Source organism: Vulpes vulpes, chromosome 11 (assembly GCF_048418805.1).
Source record: "Vulpes vulpes isolate BD-2025 chromosome 11, VulVul3, whole genome shotgun sequence".
Classification (NCBI taxonomy): Eukaryota; Metazoa; Chordata; class Mammalia; order Carnivora; family Canidae; genus Vulpes; species Vulpes vulpes.
Genome location: NC_132790.1, coordinates 38,575,105 through 38,599,083, shown reverse-complemented (window position 1 = coordinate 38,599,083; position 23,979 = coordinate 38,575,105). Strand labels below are relative to the sequence as shown.

Genomic DNA, 23,979 nt, shown 5'->3' with positions numbered 1-23,979 from the left:
AAAGACTAAAAGAGGAAGAGGAAATACGAGAATGAACAAATAAACAAAGGAAAGGAACAAAGGAGGAAGGAGAGTGTTAGGATGAGAGTAAGTAGTGATTACTATAGAAACATTGAGAAGAGAAAATCAACTAGGTCTTGGCAGTTTGGTGGTACCTTCTGGAAGGAAATGGAATCAGTGAATGTGAAATGAAATTAACCAGGTAAAAGGAAAAGGAATTTGCAAGCAGAAAGAAAGCACTGAGGAATGTTACAACATGTCATATGTAAGGAAGATATGTGCCTGAAAATATTTTTCCAATATCGCAAAGCTATTCAAGAGCAAGTGAAAAAAAAAAAAAGAGCAAGTGAAGCACTATTTTACATTTACTTTTCTGACAAAGCCGATATGATGGGGACGATCCTTTTCTAAAGATCAAACATCATAATAGTGACCAAGTGTAAAAGAGACTTCATTTAACAATGGAGTTCCCAGGGCCCTAAGCACTTTCTAGATTTTCCTAAAGTTTGCTACATAAACACCAATACAATCTAAGGAAGGTGAATTTATGACAAACGTAGTTTTAAAAAATGCAGGTGAGAGTTTGGGCTGTGTGCACAACATATCTGCAATAAGTCATCTTTATTAACTTACAATAGCATAATGGTTTAAATCAAAAGGCTCTGGGGTCAGACATATCCATGTTCAAATCTATACCCTGCCAGTGATTTACTGTGTGATTTTATAAATAAATTTCCTTCTCTTAGCTTCAACTTCTCACATAAAATTAAGGTAATGGTAGTAATTAGTTCAAAGAGTTATTGGAGAGATTAAATAGTGTACAAGTAGTTTAGTACCTGTTAACAATTCAATTATATTTCAGTCTAGTGTTAATAAAATTTTAAAAATATATAGTGATGAGAAATGAATATAGAGATTGATTGATTAATTGAAGATGAATGAATGAGAAAATCTAGAAGTTCTAACTTTTCTCTGTTGACGTCTTCCACATTTGAAAGTAAGATCCTTTAAATCAATGACTAGCCCAGTGAATGGTGCAGAATAGGCAGTGAATTTGTATATGAGCATTTCTTTTAAGGTTACTCAGATTCTTTTTCGATTCTAAATGAATGGATTAGACAGGTTAACAGGTTAATGGTGATCTGGAAACCCCAGAAAAGTAGTCATGAACCATAACAAAACTAAAAGGCATTTGGGGCTTGAGTTCAGGAACCTGAAACCAAGACCTGAGCCAAGATCATGAGCGGATGCTTAACCAACCAAGCTCTCCAAGTGCCCTCCCCTCCTTTTTTAAAATCACTCTCTGTAATCAAAAGTTTTCTGATTTCATTGAAGGCATTATTATCTACTTCTGCTATTTTTCTCAGTCACAAGAGTGAAGAAAAGATTTTTTTAATCTTCCCCAAAGGGATCTAGCATCTATTTCCCTCAGTGTTTTTACATTTATATTCAGCTGTATGTTTTAAATAAAACTGAGGCTAAAGTTTTGGAGTATCCCAGGGCTTAGTCTTTTCTATCTACATTTGCTTCATTGGTGATCTTACCCAGTCTCATGGTATTATTCTGTTATACATTGAAGACATTTCTAAATTTGAATCTATAGCCCAGACTTGTCATCTAATCTCCAAACTTGAATATTCAACTGCCTACCTGACATATTTACTTGGATATCTAAAAGATATCTCAAATTCTACATTTCCAAAGATGCAAACCAGGTCTTTATCTTCCTGATCCCCAAGCTTTCTATATTTCACCTGGTGGCAAGTCCATTCTTTCAGTAGCTCAAACCAATAACTTTGGAATCATCCTTTGATTCCTCTCATATCCTTTAATCAATTGACCAGGAAATCCCACTGACTCTTCAAACAGAATCATACCACTCCTCCTTACCTCCACTGTAAAATCATCATTAATTGCCTTTACTACTGAAATAACCTTAGTAGTCTTCCTGATTGTACCCTTGTCCCTACCTATAACCACTTAATACCCCAGGCAGAAATACCTTTCTGTAAGCCAGATCACATTGCTGCATTGTCTAAGAACCTCCCATGGTTTCTGATCTCATTCAAAGTCAAAGTCCTTACAAATTCATGTTCTATAAAAACTGGTCCTTTGTTTTGTCTCTGGATACTTTCCCCTTCACTTCATCTTCCCCTCCCTCTAACACATTGGTCCTTTTTTAGTTCCATTAAAACACTGAGAAGGCTTTTATCCTCGGGTCATTGCCTTAGCTGTTTGCCAGGAATGCTCCACCCCAGACACCCATACTGTTATCCTTCCTTCTTCCAAGTCCTTGCTCAATGTCTACCCTGAGCAACTTGTTTAATACTACCAATTGTCCTTCCTTTCTTCGCCATTTCATATCTAACCTTTCATTCTATTATGTTGTTTATGTATTAATTTATTTTTACTGATTATATGCATATTGTCAATATCCCTAGTTGGAATATAGGGTAGAGTACGGGATTTTTTTTCTTGCATGTTTTGTTCGCTTTTGAATATTAAGGTCCTGGAACATAATAGATACTCAATAAATATTTGTTGAAGAAATAAATTACAGGATAGAAGGAAACAAATCCCCAAGTATTGAGTGCCTGTCGGGTAATAGGAACTTTGTATTCTGCTAAGTAACCCTCCTTATCCTCCAAAAATATTGGAATCATTATCTTCATTTTGCGGAAAACTGAGATTAAAAATGTAAAATATCTGTGTTTGTGGTCACACAGTAAATAAAAGAAATAAGGTTCAAGCCTCACTATAAAAGCTCTTGTGTAAAACTCTTGCTTTTTCCTTGATACGATGCTGTAGACAATATGGAAATAAGCATGAATCACTGGATTCCTTCTGAAAGGATCTCTAAAATGCAATGAAAAATTTTGTACAGTGGTCTTTTTCAAATAATGAGCTTGATGAAGCTGTTTTAGTTAATGCTGAAAAGAACAATGTTGTTTTTTTTTTAATGAAATTCTGGTGCTCATACATCCAAAAATTATAAAATTGCCTTCTTACTCTTCCAAATTCTCAATTTTCATTAACTGATAAATTTGTTTATCCCACCAGATAAGTCAAGAAGATGATATATTTATAAATGTAACACCATTTGTTCCAAGAAAAATAAAATTGCAAAAAGGTCCTCTCTCAATGGAACTTCTCAAAACAAGTCTCAAAGAGAACATAAGCCAGTTTTCATCTTGCCAGAAACCATGCAGTGAAAAATGTGCACTGTATTCTTCTTCACAATGATAAATTTGTGGTCTGGCTAAAAACAATGTCACCATGGTCAAAAACCACTTTGATATAACCAGACTGAAGAAAATAATGTGGTTTCATTGATTTTAGCTTTTGATAAATATAGCCTACTCAAATTAAATTATCACATTTTCCCCCAATAACATAAAACATTATAACACAGTGCCTACCACTACATTATCTAACGCACTTGGAAAATTTTTATAAAACAGTGGTATATTATATGAGTAATATAAGCAGATAAATGTCTCCTACTTGCCACCTCCTAAAAATCACATTAAGTCAAGTGAAAAATTCAGAGAGCATATGTGCTGCCTTGTACTTACAAACAATTTAAGACAATATAATACCATTTACTTGAGGCTGTATTTATATAAACAGGCGAGAAAGATGAAATAGGCCTGGCTTTTCCCCAGTAGAGCAGAGGACAATCTAATAAAACACACAGGCAATTTAGCAGATGTTGAGTCACTACTATTTTATGCATAGACTTCTCTTTTCCTCCTTTTCTCATCATAATTATCATGCGACTCTTCAAGTCACACATTATATTATATGGTCCTCAGTCTAATCCTTGCAATGTAGGCAGGAAGGTATTATTATCTCTCTTCCTAAAGCTTTTACTGACTTCCTATTTGAACTCTCAGTAGTAATTGCCAAAAAATTTATAACTCTCTTATGAGGGCAGCCCGGGTGGCTTAGCAGTTTACCACCGCCTACAGCCCAAGGCATGATCCTGGAGACCCGGGATCGAGTCCCACGTCAGGCTCCCTGCATGGAGCCTGCTTCTCCCTCTGCCTGTGTCCCTGTGTGTGTGTCTCTCTCTCCTCTCTGTGTATTCTCATGAATAAATAAATAAAATCTTAAAAAAAAAAACTCCCTTATGACACTCTGTTATGAGGCTGTATAGATAGGCCTCTGCACATCTGACTTCAGCATTTCACCCTTTTCTTTACATTTCTTCTGTTTTCCATATCTGTTCTTTTTCTCTTGTGGTTCCTTTCACTTCACATGTTCTCCACTTCCAATCTTACCTCAGTTCTCTTCATTAAAAATACATGAAGTAATGGTGCCTACCTAGTAGACTGAGGTATTAAAGAAGATATAAGTGCCTAGAAAAGTAGAATCAAAGAGCCTGAGTACTTGTCCAAGACACCATTTTAAGTGAATAAATTATTGTCTTTATGTCATCATGGTGTGGGCCAAGTGCTTTGAATGGAGTGAGTGCTTTCTACTGTGTGTTCAATTGAGAAATGAGTGGCATACTCTAGTTGTATGATGGGAACATTTTTAATCTCTTTAATGGTAGGATGAGGCATTAATCTTGCCCCCTACGCACTTATGTATGGGTGAGGTTTGTTCCTATATTTCCTTGTAATAGTAAATATGAGCATTTTAGTTAATGAAATATATACCAGTGGCTGAATTAAGAAATACTAAATATTATGACAGTTAAAATTCAGGAACCATTAGGCTTGGAAAGAGAAATGAGAGGTAAAATCCACAGCAGAATATACATGCGATTTTGTAATCCGCCTTAGGTAAGGAAATGTAAACCCAGGCCAGGCCTCAGAATATTCCCCTTATGTCTCCAAGACAAAAAAAAAAAAAAAAAAAAATCAAGACCATGTGACATAGTCTGTGGGAACACAGAAAGAATACTGTGGGGCCTGCAAGAACTCAGAGTCAGAAAATCAGAAAGCCTCTGAACATTCTGATGGAAGACCAGCCACACAGGAGGAAAACTCCTTTTAGTAAACAGACTATTTGAAAAAAAAAAAAAAAGAAGAAGAAGAAAGAAAGAAAGAAAGAAAGAAAGAAGAAGAAAGAAAGAAGAAAGGAAGAAAGAAAGGAAGGAAGGAAGGAAGGAAGGAAGGAAGGAAGGAAGGAAGGAAGAAAGAAAGAGAAAGAAGAAAGAAAGAAAAAGAAAGAAAGAAAGAAAGAAAGAAAGAAGAAAGAAAGAAAGAAAGAAAGAAAGAAAGAAGAAAGAAAGAAAGAAAGAAAGAAAGAAAGAAAGAAAGAAAGAAAGAAAGAAAAAGAAAATCTAAGAGTCTGACTAGAATCAGAAGAAGGTCCTGGAAAGCCATAATTTTAATGGAAAGATATATAAAGTAATTGTAAAATGCTCACTGGAGCTGAAAATATCTACATAACACTTTTTTGGAGTCTATTGGCTTTAAAGTGATGACTGTAATGTTTTATTATAGTAAAACACAAAAATAGTTTTTTAAGCATTGTATAGACTCAGTCCTAAGAAATTGCTTCACCCAGGCTTTTCAGGTAATGTCTTTACTTTCTCATATGCAAATTCTTCTACAAGGGTTTCTCTATCTCAAAGCTCTCATTATAAGGAAGAGAAGGGAATGGAATTCTGTATTATTTCTGTTTCATGTGTAGAAAAAATTGAGACACAAATAGAGGGAAGGTCTCATAATCCCAGGAAATAGTTGTGTGCCAGCTGAAAAGGAAGTGTCTGTCTGATTCTTCAGTTGTCCCTCCTCTTCTTTAATGTAATCACACATTCATTCGCCTGTTTCAACTCCTTGCTACATGCCAAGCACAATACAAAAAGCAAAGACACAGCCTCCTGCTCTCATATTGCTCACAGTCCACGGGTAAAACTGATACGCAGACTCACTGTGAGCATGATGGTTGTGCTATTATGTGCAAAACAGTGTTGTGCCGGTGCTGTGATAGGCCCCAGCCTAGAGGCGAACCATCCGGGAGGAACCTGTCCTTCAGGCTCAGGAGATCAGAAAAGCCATGCTCAAAGGGTCTGGTGAATGAAAGAGTAAGGAAGAGTTAGCTAGGGAAGGGGGCTAGGGGAAAAGTAAAAATGAAGCAAAGTATTCCAGTCAACACATTTTACTATTGAAATTCATACACTGTGTTTTTCCTCTGCTCTTCATCTGCAGTATGACCAGAAGTCATATTTTTCAAAGCTGTTCCCTACAAATGTGCATCTGTGATAATCCTTCCCCTTAGCACCCTGCAGTACCATTAAACCATCCTTTATGCTTTAATTATGAAATAAATCTTTGCATACAATTTCAAACTCCCCTATAAAATGTAACCAATAAAAAAGAACAAAAATGAAAACTAAATAAAAGCTACAGCCCTGAGTTTTCAGCTCTCTGAGGGAATTTTATTAAGGAATCTAAAACAAAAATATTTAATAAACCATGAAGGGCATGATACAGGCTGGATCCAGTGATAAATGGATGGCTGTGAGTCCCCTGTGTGGCAATGTTAGAAATGTCCTACAATCAATCCTTGTTCTTGTGTCCTGTGGGTATCTGGTGCCCATTCAAGAAAATTTCGACACTAGAAAACTTTAGGGACACAAAAGCAACAATCAGTGTCACTGGTCCAGCAACCCAGGACATATGTGCCAGGATGAGGGCATTGCTTGATGCATTTGAACTGATGAGATTCTCAGAGGGGGGCATGGACTTTTGTTAGGATAACAAATGTCAAATATGTATGCTACCACTGGCCCCTCCTCACACATGGGCAAACACTGTTAATTATTCATGATTCTCTTTCCTACTAAGTAGCCTCAAGACCACTTTCAAAGGGGCACTTGATCAGTTTGCCTCTCCTTATATGTCATCAATCAATCAGTCAAAAATCCCACAGGGTTTTAATCTCAGCCTCAATAAGTTAGCATATTAAACCTTATACTATTCCTCTGTAAAACAGATTTAATACTTATCTTGTTTATTATGAAGATTACTAAAATATCTAGAATAACACCTAGCATATAGTAGGCACTCAATAAATGTTAGTTTCCTCCCTTTTTTTCCTCCTGAATAAGCAGGAATGAGGTAGCTTCCTATTGAGGCAGGTTCAGATAAAACTTAACCAAGATTTTGGATAGAAACTAAATTTTTATTTCAGGGAGTCATCATGGTATGTTTTGTTTCATGATAATGTAATGGTAAAAATGGTAAAAATCAATCAACTCAACGTTAAGCCTTCCCCACTAAGGACTTTTTTTTCTGACCTGAAGTAAAACATGTTGCAGTTAACAGCCTTCTTGAGAAGAGTAAATCTGAATTTTACAGTTAGATGGTGTTATAGAATGACTTCTGTCATTCTGTCTACTGCCTCTTTCCTCTACCTATGCTTCCCGGATCCAATGAATTACTCAGAGTTAGATTATTCAGTCAATCATAAAAATTTCTCATTGCCATGTTAGTACCAGGAATATTTCTAATGTGAAACAAGTCACCTCTAGGCAAAAGTAAGCTTTGGAGGTACATACTTAGTTTGGCTCTCTCTGGTTACCAGAATCTTAAAAATTTAGGTATAATGCACTGAATTTAGACATCTATCTATAATGGTAACTAAGAATTCTGTAACTTGGAACTTCTTAAAGGCAACAAAAATGGTTTGCTGAGAATGATTTGATCCATACATCAGGATGAAAATTATAAACTTTGATTATGTGGTAAATATATTGATTTGTGAATTCCTATGTAAATATGAGTTAGGCACCATACTCAGTACCAGGGATCCATTTGTGAGGAAAAGAAATAAATTCCCTAACATCCTAGTGTTATAGTCAAGGAAGGATAGACGGTAATAAATGTCTCTCAAATCTCTCTCTCTCTCTCTCTCTCTCTCTCTCTGTCTTTCTCACACACACATACACACAAAATAGGTGATGTTATAGTAAATGCTACAAAGAAAAATAAGGTACCTAAATATCACACACACATAAACACCACTTCCAATTCTTCTGAACCATGGGAATTTTTTTAGCTCAGGCTAAATGAAGAGAAAATATCAAAGGATCAAGGATATGGACCATGCAGAAACAACTGAGTCTGCATTCTTCAGGTATCTCAGCTCAACATCCTAGAAATCAAAATCTAGACAAGTAAAGACAGTGGTAAAGGCAGACTAATGGTCTATGGATGGAACAGACTAGAAACAAGCATGTTAGTCACCAGTCAACACCTTGTATTCTGGGCAGATCTATTGCTCAGGTGTCAAAGGATAGTCCTACAACAGACCCATATCAGTTTTGCACACTTGAAATGGCCTGACCAACAGCTGAGGACACATGCATCTGATTCTCAGAGATTCTCAGCAACTTCTCTTCCTCTAAAAATACGAGCTTGCTAAGGAGTTCCTGTCTAGCTGACTTATAGAATATCAGACATCCATCCCAGGATTTTTTTAAAAAAATATTTTATTTATTTATTCATGAGAGGCACACACTGAGAGAGAGGAAGAGACACACAGGCAGAGGGAGAAGCAGGCTCCATGCAGGGAGCCTGACATGGGACTCAATCCCGGGTCTCCAGGATCACACCCTGAGCTGAAGGCAGTGCTAAACCACTGAGCCACCCGGGCTGGCCCCATCCCAGGATCTTGACTCCTCATTCCTTCTGCCTACACAGACAAATGGAACAGGGTTTGAAAATGTAAAAGTCTAGAAATAATTAACTATAGGACTATTAATCCTTTAAGACTAATACCCAAACAATAAGCATGAGTACCAATTATTACTAAGCATCATATCGTTTTTAGGTGTCCAGGAAATCAGTGGACCATCCATTCTCTAATTAGAGGCATAGAAAGCACATTAGTGGAATCACAGAATCAACATGGATAATATAGTTTTTGCAGTTCACTTTCCCTTAAAAAAAAACTCTTGTATTTTCAAAATATATCACTTCAAGTTATGAAAGGATAGATTTATACTAGAGAACAATACAATAAGGATCAAGCATGGAAAAGGAGGAAAATGAGAAATGGATAACTACTTAAATAGATGTTATCAAACAGGTCTTGGTTTTCTAGTCTGCTGATCATCTGCATTTCTAAAAAGAATTACAATGTTGTGCATCTCCTGTGAAACTAATATGCTTGCTAGTAGGGAACTTCATTGACATGATCAAGATTCTTTAAAATAGAACATATACTAAATTGAGTAAATTTATACTAAAACTACAAACTATTGTGAATTCTTAGTAAACGTCTATATACCCTTCCAGTATGTAGTAATTGAGTAGTACACTGAGTACTTCCAGTAAATTATAATTACAATAAGAAGGAAACAAACAGCAATAATAAAACAATAAGAAGGAAACAAGAATTAGGGGACACCTGGGTGGCTCAGCAGTTTAGCCCCTGCCTTAGGACCAGGGCGTGATCCTGTCCTGGGATTGAGTCCCACATCTGTCTCCCTGCATGGAGCCTACTTCTCCCCCCGCCTGTGTCTCTGCCTCTCTCTCTCTGTCTTTCATGAATAAATAAATAAAATCTTTTTTTTTTTTTTTTGAATAAATAAAATCTTAAAAAAAAAAAAGAAACAGGAATTACAGAACAAACATTAATGGAGAAAATGCTCAGTAATTCACAGAAAGAAATAAAGAAAGATCTAGGAAGAATAACAGGACATTCAGATATTTGTAAACCAATGCACACAGCAGAGGTATTTAAATTTATGTCATGATAAGATTAGCATTATTCTGAGATTTGGAAGAATATGTTCCATGATAGGAATACAGCAATGGAAGGAAGCCACATTGTTCAAAAGAAATAGATCTAATAGTAGTAAGGGGGAAATAAATAAGAGAAAGAGATCTCATCAGAAGAGATAGATATCTGCAAATTTGAAGCTCAAAACTTTGTGCCAGCCCTCTAGGTAGGGATTTAAAAAAAAAAAAAAAAACTAGAATGATATTGTTGGAGGAGGGTGTGGTGAGCTATCCAACTGATCACTTCCCTTTTTAGCTTCTGATACACTTCTTTCCTTCTGGCTGGTTACCTTAACTTCTGTGACATATACTTTCCCTCTGCCCTTGCCTAATATTGATGTTATGCCAGACCTCTGGGCTCTACTCTAATCTGTATCTGTGCATTTCCTCATTTATTGTATTTATTTACAAATCTCTTATTTCCACCTGTAAATAGATGATACCTAAACCTATAACTTCCACCCTGCTATCTTTCCTAAACCTCTGCTTCCACTTACTCAGTAACTCATTAGACAATCAAACACAACATGTCCAAATTGGAACTAATTATCATCCCCATAAAATGTGATCCTTTTCTTCCTACAGCCTTCATCTTAGTTAATAGCTCTGCTATCGACTTGGTTAGAAGCCTCTCCCCTGACAGTTCTCTCTACATCATAATTTCTTTCAATTCCAGCTCCAAAATGTCTTTCCCAGATCAATGTTTTCTTTAGTACAATGACTTAGTTTTTGCCCTATCATCCCAGAACTATCCTCTTGTGATAGCCTTCTGACTAGTTTATTCACCTACAGTCTCCACTTGCCATCCTGATCTCCTGTCTTCCTAATCTGTCTTCCCCCACCACTAATCTTGGCCTTCAGACAATATAGTTCATGAAAAATCTTAGGCACAGTGTGGGTGATCACACCTGGGAATTATCACATAAGACATGCACCCATTGGATAAGAAGTCAGTCTGACAGTCTAAGCTTGGGCTGCCAACCAAGGATCAATTGTACAGTCACTAAGCTTACTTATTCAAAATAAGATTCCTTTGTCCTGATTCAAAATGCACTGATTCAAAATTTCCTGCTTTGGACTCTCGAATTGTATTTTTGTAGACACCTCCTCAAGTGATTGTGATGCATATCCATTTTTGGAATCTCTAAGAATTTATCCAATTATAAGATTCAGTGATTATAACACTCTAATCAGAATCCAATTTGCTATTCCAAGAGAATAGTTACAAAAGTATTTTGTGCAATGGCAGCATCATGGAACTAAACATAAAGCCTTCTGGGTGGTTCACGTTAAATGAAAAACATACATTTGAATGTATAAATTCTGGTAAATTTGTGAAGATAATCACATCACATTAGAACCACGACTTATGCACATTTCTTCCAACACATATATCTAATGGGATTTTCTTTAGTTTCATAAATGATGTTAATGGGTTACATGGGAAGAATTCAAGAATATATTTGATATAAAAAGAGTAGTGAATGCTGTCATATGCAAAACATTTAGGATTAGGGTACTAAGTACATCTAGATAAAAGCAATTAAGACTTAGCAGAACAGCAAAGAAGGAGGAAAATGAAAGCCCTTAAAGTAAATATTTATACATTTTTTTCAGTTAATTCTTTTCAGCTAATGATTCCTGCTTCATGCACCACATACATGTTTCTTTTTTTTTAATATTTTATTTATTTATTCATGAGAGACACAGAGACAGAGAGGCAGAGACACAGGCAGAGGGAGAAGCAGGCTCCATGCAGGGAGCCCGATGTGGGACTCTATCCTGGGTCTCCAGGATCACACCCTGGGCTGAAGGCGGTGCTAAACCACTGAGCCACCAGGGCTGCCCCATACCTGTTTCCGATGTCAGTAAGTTACTGTGGATGTTAGCAGCTTATGACCTAGGAGGGGAAACAGGCCCTGTTAGAATTAACTACAGTAGATAATAAATTTCATTGTCACATCAATGTTCTAAATAAACAGTTATGGAAGAATAAAGATAGGAATGATAGATTAATCCCTATTTTCCTATTGTAAAATAGTCTCTCAAGGAACAAATCTAAAAATATGAAGCTAAATGCTATGGTTATGTATGGTATGCTAAAGTTTTAAAGATTGAATTCCAACATATAAAATGCATATATGAATACAGATGCCTAAATATAAGGATACAGGTATACTCATTAGCAATGAGTTATGTGTTTATTTATAATGAATAACATTATGTGAAATAAAGGTCTCATATTTAGTCTGGGCCATCCACATTTTTTTAACTTAAAAGCATCTTGTTTCAATATTAAATACATAGGGCAGCCCGGGTGGCTCAGTGGTTTGGCGTCGCCTTCAGCCCAGGGTGTGATCCTGGAGACCCAGGATCGAGTCCCACATCAGGTTCCCTACATGGAGCCTGCTTCTCGCTCTGCCTGTGCCTCTGCCTCTCTCTCTTTCTGTCTCTCATGAATAAATAAATCTTAAAAAAAATAAATACGTAGGATTTTTTGTTTTGTTTTGTTAGAGAGAGCAAGTAAGAAAAAAGGAGCAGGGAGTGAGGGAGAGAGAAAATCTTAAGCAGACTCCAAACCCAGCTTGGAGCCCAATGTAGGGGCTTCATCTCATGACCCTGAGATCATGACCTGAGTCCAAAATCTAAAGTCAGATGCTTAACCAACTGGGCCACCCAGGCACCTAAATACTCAGACTTTTTAAATAAGACTGCATTTTCCCATTGAAACAATTCTGTAAAGTGTGCTGAAAATCCTAGGCTAACTCACAAATCCCATTAAACCTATGATGAATTTAATAATAATAATAATAATAATAATAATGGACTATTTGAAGTCGAGATCTTGAAGAAAGGAACTGGCAAGGCAGAAATAAGGGACAGAGAATGTTTTCTTTCCTTTTTACCATAGCTGCATTTAGCCATATTTTGAAAAGAACCACATGCTTCTTTGCTATCATTGCTGTCTCCCTTACCTTCAAGTAACCTTTGGCATTCAAAGCCACTTACTACACTACCCTTGGCCATGGAATATAGTAATTTAATAGGAAAATCTTATACCCATATCAATTAGGATTTGATTTGACTGTATATTTCAGGGGTGAAAAGTAGCTTAAACAAAGCAAATGTGATATCCATAGTCTAGAGCTAGTCAGTGGTTCCATGGTTAATAAGGATTCTCTTCCAAACTCAAAACACACTTTCTGTCCTGGAACTCTATCCACCATGTTTATATTCCAGGCAAGAGAAGGAGAAAACCGGGAAGGGCAATAGCTTTTTAGCTATTCTCCAAAAATGAGTCATTTTCCTATAAGGAGTATCCCTGCTTACATCTTTCTGGCTAAAACCTAAAGCCTAAAACCTAAATCTGATTGCAAATGTTGCTGGAATATGTAGTGTTGTAGCTGCACCCTTTACCAGCCCCAAATGAAATTAGAGATCTGTTGCTGAGTATAAAGGAGAGAATGGATATTTGTAGGCAATTAGTTGTTTCTGCCACATTCCTCAAAAGTCCAGTCCTCAATTGTTAAACTCCTTTCCTACTCACTCAATGTGGTTTCTTTATGTTCCTGTTCTGTAACAAATGCTACTTTATACATATACCCACACAGGGAAGTGACCCTTCTAGAGCAGTGGTTCTCAACTGTGGCTGCATGCTTAGATGCATTTGCAGTGTCTTTTAAAAATTCTGATGACAAGACCGATTAGATCAGAAACTCTGACAGTGAGACTCAGGCCACAATATTTAAAAAAATGTCTCTGGGTGATTCCAATGTGTAGCCAAGTTTGAGAATCACTGTTCCTAAAGAAATATGAAAAGAAGGTACATAACCCAAATGATGCCAAGTTTTGCCATTTTTTTCTGACGTGTAATGAAGTGATATAAAAACCTGCAAGCCATGAGTTGAGAGTAATTTTTGGAGTGTTGGCATTTCCCACACTGGCCAATGGTTTGCCTTTAGGGTCAGTTTTCCTCTACTGCCCCCCTTTTTCTTTTCTTTTTCTTTTTTTTACTAATAAATTTATTTTTTATTGGTGTTCAGTTTGCCAACATACAGAATAACACCCAGTGCTCATCCCGTCAAGTGCCCACCTTAGTGCCCACCACCCAGTCACCCCCACCCCCCGCCCACCTCCCCTTCCACCACCCCTAGTTCGTTCCCCAGAGTTAGGAGTCTTCCAAGTTCTGTCTCCCTTTCTGATATTTCCCACTTATTTTTCCTCCTTTCCCCTTTATTCCCTTTCACTATTATTTATATTCCCCAAATGAATGAGACCATATAATGTTTGTCCTTCTCCGACTGACTTATTTCACTCAGCATAATACCCTCCAGTTCCATCCATGTCGAAGCAAATGGTGGGTATTTGTCGTTTCTAATGGCTGAGGAATATTCCATTGTATACATAAACAACATCTTCTTTATCCATTCATCTTTTTTCTAAAGTATCTTCTCTTCTATAACATTGGAACCATACAATTCTCTGAAAATCCTAACTTCACGGTGGATTCAGGGACAACATAGATGGGTCCAAATGTTGGTCATCCTTGATGCCTTGACGTCTCAAGTGGCCCCACATCCATTTCACCTCTATATTGCTTCAAATAATTTTTAAATCTGTCTACACTTTTATCTCATCCCAAATCCACACAGCAACCAAAGGTATGTTTAAAACCGGTCTGCAATGTCATTCTTCTCTGTATATAGAGCCCACAAATGATTTCCTATTGGTGTAGTTCTCTCTTCCCTGCAAGATACCTTCCTGCCTACTTCCCAGTCTTATCTATGACACACATCTCACTTGTATGGTGGCTCCTTTCATACCTTCAGTGCCTCCTAGCTCTTACACAATTAATCTCTGTGTACCAAACCTTCTAGATGCCCAAACTCAGGTAAACCAATATTTCCATTTGTTCATTCCTGTTGATGGAGGCTTTTTTTTTCTTTCTTTCTTTCTTTTTTTTTTTTTTTGAAGGAGGCTTTGATTGCTCCCACAGACTATATCAGGAACCATGTTGTACTTCTTAATGGCCCTTATGGTAGTTAGTAATCATCTTTTAAAGATTTTATTTATTTACTTGACAGAGAGAGAGAGAGAGAACAAGCAGAGAAAAGAAAAACAGCAGAGGGAGAGGGAGAGGCAGGCTCTCTTCTGAGCAGGGAGCCCGATGGCTCGATCCCAGGACTCCAAGATCATGACCTGAGCTGAAGGCAGATGCTTAACTGACTGAGCCACCCAGGCATCCCAGTTGTTAATAATTATTTAGAAGCACCCCTCTCCAGTTATTTCTTAGAAGAGCAGGGAATATGTTCTTCACCATTTTGTTTTCAGAACCTAGAACAGCTCCTATGACAGAGTATGCATTACTATAAAAATAAATATATTATGAATGAATATATGAAGAACTGAGTAGTGTAGGATACTGAGATTGGAAGGTAAATTGGAGTCAGAGTGAAAAGGTCATAAGCAGCTGCTTGTAACTTAGGCAGTTTTCTTAGGTCACCCAAGTAAATGTTTCTATCTTTTTTTCAATATGTGTCTGTCTCTGCAGGTTGTGACTTGATCCCAGTACAGTATCTCCGCTGGGGTGACCCTGAGCCCATTGCAGCTGTGGTGTTTGCCTGCCTCGGCCTGCTGGCCACCCTCTTTGTCACTGCAGTCTTCATCATTTACCGTGATACACCTGTAGTCAAGTCCTCCAGCAGGGAACTCTGCTACATCATCCTTGCTGGCATCTGCCTGGGTTACTTATGTACCTTCTGCCTCATTGCAAAGCCCAAACAGATCTATTGCTACCTTCAGAGAATTGGTATTGGTCTTTCTCCAGCCATGAGCTACTCGGCCCTTGTAACCAAGACCAATCGTATTGCAAGGATCCTGGCCGGCAGCAAGAAGAAGATCTGTACCAAAAAGCCCAGATTCATGAGTGCCTGTGCCCAGCTAGTGATTGCTTTCATTCTCATATGCATTCAGTTGGGCATCATCGTTGCCCTCTTTATAATGGAGCCTCCTGATATAATGCACGACTACCCAAGCATTCGAGAAGTCTATCTGATCTGTAATACCACTAACCTCGGAGTTGTCACTCCTCTTGGATACAATGGCTTGCTGATTTTGAGCTGTACCTTCTATGCTTTCAAGACCAGAAATGTCCCAGCCAACTTCAATGAGGCCAAGTATATTGCCTTTACAATGTACACCACCTGCATTATATGGCTGGCCTTTGTGCCAATCTACTTTGGCAGCAACTACAAAATCATCACCATGTGTTTCTCAGTCAGTCTCAGTGCCACAGTGGCACTGGGCTGCATGTTTGTGCCGAAGGTGTACATCATCCTGGCAAAACCAGAGAGGAATGTGCGCAGCGCCTTCACCACATCTACCGTGGTGCGCATGCATGTGGGGGATGGCAAGTCATCCTCAGCAGCCAGCAGATCCAGCAGCCTAGTCAACCTGTGGAAGAGAAGGGGCTCCTCTGGGGAAACCCTAAGGTAAAAGTTGTGGGGGAATGTTGTGAGGCACTGGCCCCTAATAACCGAAGCTATGGCATTTGCTTTGTGGGGCTTTTATTTTTTTTATTTTTTTTTTTTCGTTTTTTTCGTGGGGCTTTTAAATGGGAAATACCTGACTGAAATAAACTATGGGAGGCAGAGTGCTGGGAAAGGGGAGTTGGGCATTCTCACTGAATGGTTTTTGTGGGGTTAATTGGATGTGGACCCAGTTACCTATGCCAAAGCCAGAAACAGAGAAGTTGGGATAAAGGAAAAAAAAAACAGTTTCAGCAAAAAGGAAATGAGGTCCAAAAGGGCAGGGAGAGCATAGTTAAGTCATTAAGCCAAGGCAAGGACCTCCAGGTCCTAAGGGGACAGAGATCCATGGGGAACCAAGTTCTACTTTACCAGGACAGAGTAGAGAAGGTTATTGTTAACACAGAAGATTATGCTGAGCACAGAGTGCCATAAGCCCTACATATCTGACTGTGCTGTGTGCCTGAACCTTTTTCAAGCCCAGAAGAGCCCTTGACTGCCCATCCCACAGAAACACGTGAATGCAGAATCTGTTTTACTTCTTAATGGGCAACTTGAACACTTTGGGAAATGTTTAAATATTCAAAAGGGGCAAAACGACAAAATGACCTTGCATATAAACAACTAGCCAGTTTCCCATGTTCTCTGTTGCCCACAGTCCCATCCCACGCTTCAAGTTCACCATCCCATGTAGTAGTTATTGGGCAATTCCCATCTGAAAAGACTCTGAAACTAACAGCTAATGCTTCCCCGCTTTCCCCATGAGGGACTTCCTTGTGTGATAAATGCCTCATAAGGCACTTCAAAAGGTAATGACATCTTTTTTTTTTTTCAGCCAACTGAGATCTGTATCTTTAATAAACATCTAGAGAATACTGGTAGCATAGATTGCTATATTACATGCTATCCCAGAGATAGATGGTTCCTTAAAACCTGTTTAAATATGACAAACTTTAAGAACCTTAAGTGTAACCTATCATCCCATAGAGCTGCTCAGATTTATGCTCATGGTAAGCCTGGCTAGTAACCACTTTCTTCTTCCCTGCTTCTCTGGATAAGGGAAGACTGTGGCCTCTGTGAGGGGACAATGTGAAATTAGTGCAGCTAATAACTTCACAACATGGAGGCAATGAGATCATCTTATCAGTGGCTTGGGAACAAATTTGGAGGTATTAAAAAGTCCACATAGATTGTTACTGGGAATAAGGACTCCCTCCACTTAAGAAGTATATATAAAAAGAACTAGTCTGGGTATTATCTGCTTACTTACAGAGATTGTACAGTTTTCCTAAAGTCTAGACAAGTAAATGGAAGATAAACATCTTTTTGAACGGAAGATAAATAGCTAAATATTATTGCTTAAATGATTCTCTTATAATTTAGCCTGCATGGAAAGTCCAACCTTTCTATCAGCCCTAATTCTTCAAAGCCTGAATAATGGTGATGGTAAAGATACCATGTCTTGTGAGGATTGAAAAGCACTTACAAGATACTTAATCACATAGCTTAATTCATTTGCATTATTATCTTGTATCCTTGCCTCTTTTAATTTTTTTTTCTAATTCCTATATGCCTCTCATCTCTTTCCATGTACTCTGAGTAAGGTATTTAACTGAATCGTAAATCTTGAGGCAAACAATTGTGTCTTCTACTTCTTCAATAAATCGTGGCAGTGTCATGGTCTATCCACAAAACACCTTTCATATATCTGACATGCCAGAACATTTTCCATCTGCTTTCCTGACTCCTCTCTAGAATATTCTTTTTCTGAAATTGTGCAAGATCAGCCTTTTGTCTAAGGAAATTTATTTTTCAAACTTTTCTTTTACCAGTATTTCTTTAAATTCTCTCTTCAAATCAAACTTTCCAAGGCATCTTGATAAGTCAAACAGACAGGCTACTATACTAGAGGGATGGAGTTGTGAGCCTATGCCTAAGCACCCCAAAAAGTCACTTAGGGCAGGTTTCCCAGACAGTGTGGAGCAATGGGAAAGAGCACTGGCTTTATAGCCAGCTTCTCCTGGGTCTGAACACTGGCCCTACCTGCCATTCCTTCTCTCTGAGCCTGAGTTTCTTCATCTGCCAAATTGAAATCCTATCATCCACCTCAGAGAATTGTAAAGAGTGAAAGAAACAATATATGTGTAAAGGCCAGGTACACAGTAGATGCTTTACTGAAGATATCAGAGTACAGAGCCAGGCAGCCCTGGGAATGAATAATGGCTGGCAGCATCACTTAACAGCTGTGGAACCATATGCAAATCAATTAACCTCTCTAGGCCTTGGTTTCCTCCTCCGATGAATGGAGATAATGAAACACAGCCTTCACACAGGATTGTGAGACTAAAGGAGTATATACTTGTAAACTATATGCCATGCGGTAAGCACTTCCTAAGTGTTTGTTTACTATTATTTTTAACTACATTAACGATCATCAGTCTTCTTCCACACCTGAGAGTCTCTATCAGGAATGCAACCTGGATAATCCTATTAACAAAAAGAGAATTGTAAAAGGCAATATAGGTCTATAGACACATTGATTACACAGCCTGAGCTTTCCAGAGCATCTCCATTTTTACGTGGTCTAGTTCCTTGCCAGATTGTAAAGCATACCCTCTGTCCTAATTTAAGCAAGGCAAACTCCCTTAGAAGTGGGAGCCTTGTCTACCCTGTCATCACTCTACCTCCAGTGCCTGGAAGTATCCAAAAGGACACTTGACACACAGAGGACGCTTAATAATCCTTGTTATATTTATTGATCCAATAAATTTGGGAAAATAGGAATGTGATGATTATTTCTTGCTTGTGTTCAGGTGTGCATATTACTATCCCCTAGTGGTTCTACTACCTTTCATAACATTAAGCCTACTGTGATCTGTATTACAAATATCCCCTGCACCCCCACAGTTTCCAGTTTCTGCTCAAGAATTAGGTTATTAATTCCATCCATTAATATCATGTTTTGCTATAATTCTAACATACCTCTAGTAACATTAGGTGACTATTTTCAACTATTTCGTCTCTACTTTAGTAAATAAGGGGCAACAGAAATAACACAATTTACTGATAGTGCCTATAGAAAACAGAAATTTTTGGCAATATTTTAACTTGTTTTCCCTAAAGGGCCATGTAGTCCTTGATGATCAGATTTTGCAGTCAGTAGCTTTGGATATTAGAATTTCGAACAGTGAGAAGGGACCTTTGACACTTCTTGAGTTTTCTGTACATAGTCTTTGGCAAGACAGGCTATAGTCTGATTATATAGTGACTTCTTTTTGCCATTAACTAGCACATTCAGGCTGGAACCAGCTTTTGATATGGAGAAGAAAGGCCAGAAGAAGCTGTAATATCCTTGTATCACACACATCCCCTACCAGACCTTACCCCTTTTAGCTATTAACCTATAAAATAATTTAGATTCAAACTAAAATTATTTTCTTCTATGTCTCCCAAGAGCTCTCACACTATTTCTGCTCTGTGATCCAATATCAAGATGTTTAGAGTGTTGATATGATATTTATCACATTGTAAGATCTAACTGGTATGTATGGATTTATCTTCCCTTTTAGTTTATAAATTCCCAGTGTGTATCACATTATTTATCTCTAGGACTTAAACAATGGGGGGAAATTGAACTTAGATGCTTGTAATATTTTCACATTTTATTCCTAATTACCTTTATTAGTTGGGTTTCTCAGGCTTGAATTCTATAATATGCCAATGGGCCCATCAATTGGAATCTACAGGAGGCTTAAAGAGTTAACTTAAATCTCTGACTGTAGGTCTTTGGGGGAGAAGCAGCTTCTATGCTCCGACCAGCCTGATTCTGCTTTCTTCCATCTGTTACATAGAGAGGCAGGCTACTATAAATCCAGACTGGATCTGGGCCATTTTGAAAAGGCCTTATGCATATCCCTTCCACATCTCATGGCAGACAGCTAGGGATCCATTTTAAAGATGACAGTAATTGCATACTTTAGAATAAAAATGATACCTCCTGAGGTTATAGTGACGGTGTTTCCAAAAGTTAGGGCACATTCTTGCAGCAATGGATGTAGAGACAGTAGATGTTAATATAGCAAGCTAGTGTATAGTTCTGACTTCAGAGCCACACCTGGATTCAAATCTAGTTGTGTGAATTTGAACAAGGTATGCCCATGTCTTTTTTCAACTGTAAAATGATAGATAATGATCCCTGTTGTGAAAGTAAATGAAGTGATAGGTGTTAAATGGTTAGTATTTGCGCATAGAAAGCACATAATAAATGGTAGATAAATCTTTTAGAAATGTGCTCACCTGCAAGTAGGACAAAGCTTGATTTTTAGAAACTCATATGATTTGTATGGGTTCTACTTCCTTTGTGTTACAGGAAACTTGTAGACAGACAGCTCCTGGTGGTCCTCCAATACTCAGTGGTTCCAGAGCCAACATCTCCTCTGTTCTCTGGGTCTTTACTCATGGATGCACAATGGCTTCATGTGTTGCATCCTTTCATTAGGGAAAATAGTGGTCTCTGAGGATCCTGTAGCTGCCTTTCTGTCTCATTGGCCAAAGCTGTCTCATTTAGCTACCCCTAACTGCAAGAGAGTAGAAAAAGGTGTTCATTTAGCTTTTGCATCTTCTATAATGGAAACTGAAAGGGAGAAGGGAGTGTCAAGTGCTTGTTGGATAAGCCCATGAGTAGTGTCTACCATGGAAAGCAGCAGTACCTAGTAGTAGTACTGGTAGTAGTAGTAATGGTGGTAAAATTACCTAGTGGTCACAAAATATTGAAAGTAGAAGCAATAATCGCTCCCATTTCTCAAATGGGCACCTTGAGGTCCCGTGTGGTTAGAACACTCACCTACCATCTTGTGACCAGGAGTTACACACAGCTCTTAACTCAGACCTTTGCCCACTAATATTAGAGCTGAGCCTTCCCCAGAATGTGTTCTTTAGAAAGCTAGTCTCACAAACCATTGCATGAAAAAAAAAATTGTTTGGTCAAACAAGTCTTAAAGAACTTTGACTGTTCTTTTAGAATAATGTGACTGTGTTTAGAGATAAACACTGAAAAGTTTTGCAGTGTAGAATCCAATCATTCATTCGTTCATTCTTTTCAACATTTTCCCTGGCCTTGTTGAACACAGGACTATTATTTTCAAGTAACTCTCTTAACAGTCTGGAGAACTGACACTACAAAGGGGACTCACTATGGAAAATATTGTCAGAGCCAAAGAGAAGACATGTTTCTGGGGAGACTGAAGAGTCGTTCATATATCTTCAATAAGAAGAGGGACAGAAAGAGACAATTTCCACCTCTGGTCATGGAGAGAGAATCACTTTTGTTCTCTGAGCACCTACAGGAAAACTAGAGCTAATTCTAACAGATCTAGCAGTTTTCTGGGAAGTGTAACAGGCTCACTTTAGAGCACCAAAAAGAAGAGTGCCTAGAATCATTCAATTCACTGAAATAGCAAAGGGAGATTTTTATTTAAACGAGAGTGAGTCACTATAGATTTTTTTTATATAGAAACATGCTATTTATGCCATCAATGTATAGAGGTCCCTGTGATTAACATTTGGGTTCTAGACACTAATTTTCCAGCACGACATGGTGCAGCATCAAATCATTGTCAAGCAGATAATGCCATGCTTCCGTGTAAGGCCTTCGCTTCAGCTGCAAATTGACAAATGAAGACAAAATCAGTTCTGAACTAAATAAAGCACTGAATTTGATGAGTCTAAAGTTCTGGTTCTACAAGATTCAGAATTTTCAGGGTGGTGGGCTGCATTTCTCGGATATAGTGGGCATTTCATGGCTAGATTAATGACAGAGGCCTGAAGCTCTAAATCACACGTTTTCTCAGAAGGTAAGAGCCTCGCTGGGGATTCTACACAGGTGGCAGGAGCATTAGCATAGCCTCCACCTTAATTTTAGAAACTATCTTTTGCCGCTTTTGTTTTAATTAACTAATTAACTTTGCTTTCATTGACATTGTCAGGAGAGCCCAGTCAGACTATCTGCTAAAGCAACCGCTAGACCTTTCACATCCATTGCCCAAATTATAATTTGTCTGGAAAATTGGTTCTCTTCTGTGAATGCCAATACACCCCAACTATGCTCAGGGCTTTGAAGATTTCTATCTGCTTAGATTTCATTGAGGAGTTATTAGTCGGTATGAAGGAGTGTGTGTGTTATCTCTTCCTCTTTCGAATCGGCTTCCTCTTCCTTCTATCTTTCCAGATTGTTTTTATCTTCCAGGGTCCAGCTCCCCCACTGAAATCCTATCAGATTAAACTGCTTCCCAGATTTTCCCTCATCTGGACTCTTAGAACACTTAGCACACATTCCTCACACTTTCTTCATTTATTATTTATACAAACAGAACGGAACATTGTCAGGCACTGTGGTAGGCCTTAGAGGCTGGAAGATTGTTTTGTATAGACGTGATATTTTCATGACTATCTAAAGCTGTCTTAAAAGCATTTCTGTCTTCCTCAGTGGCTATCATTGTGCCTGACACACAGCAGCACTCAGCAACAGATTCTGATTTGGGTAGGCAGCAGCTCTTAGGGCTCACACTGCCATTACAGGGAGCAAAGCTAACCATTTTGTTGACTTGATTGCCCAGATTTTTATCTGATGATACTTTGCTCAAAAAAATAAGAAAAAATTCTTTTTGCTAAAAGCCAACTTTTTGTTTTTAATCAAGCTTCCATTGAATGCCTGCTGTGTGCCAACACTGTTACAGATTCTGGGGATACAAAGATAAGTAAGAAACAGGTTTTGAGGAGCTCTCAGTCTCCCAGAACAGACCTGGAAATTGGTTAAGTTCAATGAAGTGATATAGTGCTGTGATAGGAGTCTACGAGGAAACAGTTGGCTAATCTCTCAGGGGCCCAGAGGCAGAAGCAGCAAATTCTGCATGTGGAGAATTAGAAAAACCTCCCAGAGGATCCAATTCAAACAAGAGATACAATTTAAATACTTTATCCCTGCTTAGACATCCTCAAGATTCACCAGCTAGGATAGGATAGAGCCAGACTTCCTTACTTAGTGGCAGGAAAGGCCCCTGGTGGTAGACTCCTCCCACGGCCAGCCTTGCATCCAGTCACTCCCTGCTGGGCTTTCCATTGTGACCCACTCAGTATTCTTGCTTTCAGGCCTATAGCAGTGCAGTTCCTTTGTTATAAAATATACTTGCCCCACCACCCTCAGCTCTTACCCAACTAACTCACACTCATTTTTTATTCTGCTTCTACTGGAATGCCTGTCCTGACCATCTGAGACTGCATTAGGTTCCACTCTTTATGATCCACATGAGCCATGTGCTTATCCCTATAGCACATTTATCATCCTGTGTTGTAATTACACACGTACATGCATATGCATGCACGTGTGCAGACACATATCCAATCACACACTATCATTTGAACTTACTAAGCACAGGATCCATGTCTTCATTTTTTCTCTGCCATTGGTACCCAGCACAGTGCCAGGCACATAGCACTCACAAATGTTTGTTGAATAAATGGAAAGATTGATGGATATACGAATAATGAAGTGTGAACTACACTGCCACTTGACAGTGAATACAATGAAGGGCGGAAGATAGTGAATACTGCTATTCATTGAGCACTTGGTGATCCGGCCACATGAAACCCCTTATGTGTATTATCTCTTTTAATTCTCAAAACAATCCCCATCTTACAGATAAGTCAACTGA

The 23,979-nt window shown here is 38.3% G+C and overlaps 1 protein-coding gene across 5 annotated transcripts in view; it reads left to right on the top strand.

The window, feature by feature from the left end:
* The window catches only part of GRM5 (glutamate metabotropic receptor 5), a 511,261-nt gene that overhangs the window by 441,802 nt on the left and 45,480 nt on the right, over window positions 1–23,979 (top strand). For all 5 annotated transcript variants that reach the window (XM_072726148.1, XM_072726152.1, XM_026015232.2 and 2 more), the window contains exon 8: window positions 15,295–16,234. In XM_072726148.1, the coding sequence (XP_072582249.1) occupies window positions 15,295–16,234 (940 nt within the window). The remainder of the gene's footprint in view (window positions 1–15,294; window positions 16,235–23,979) is intronic.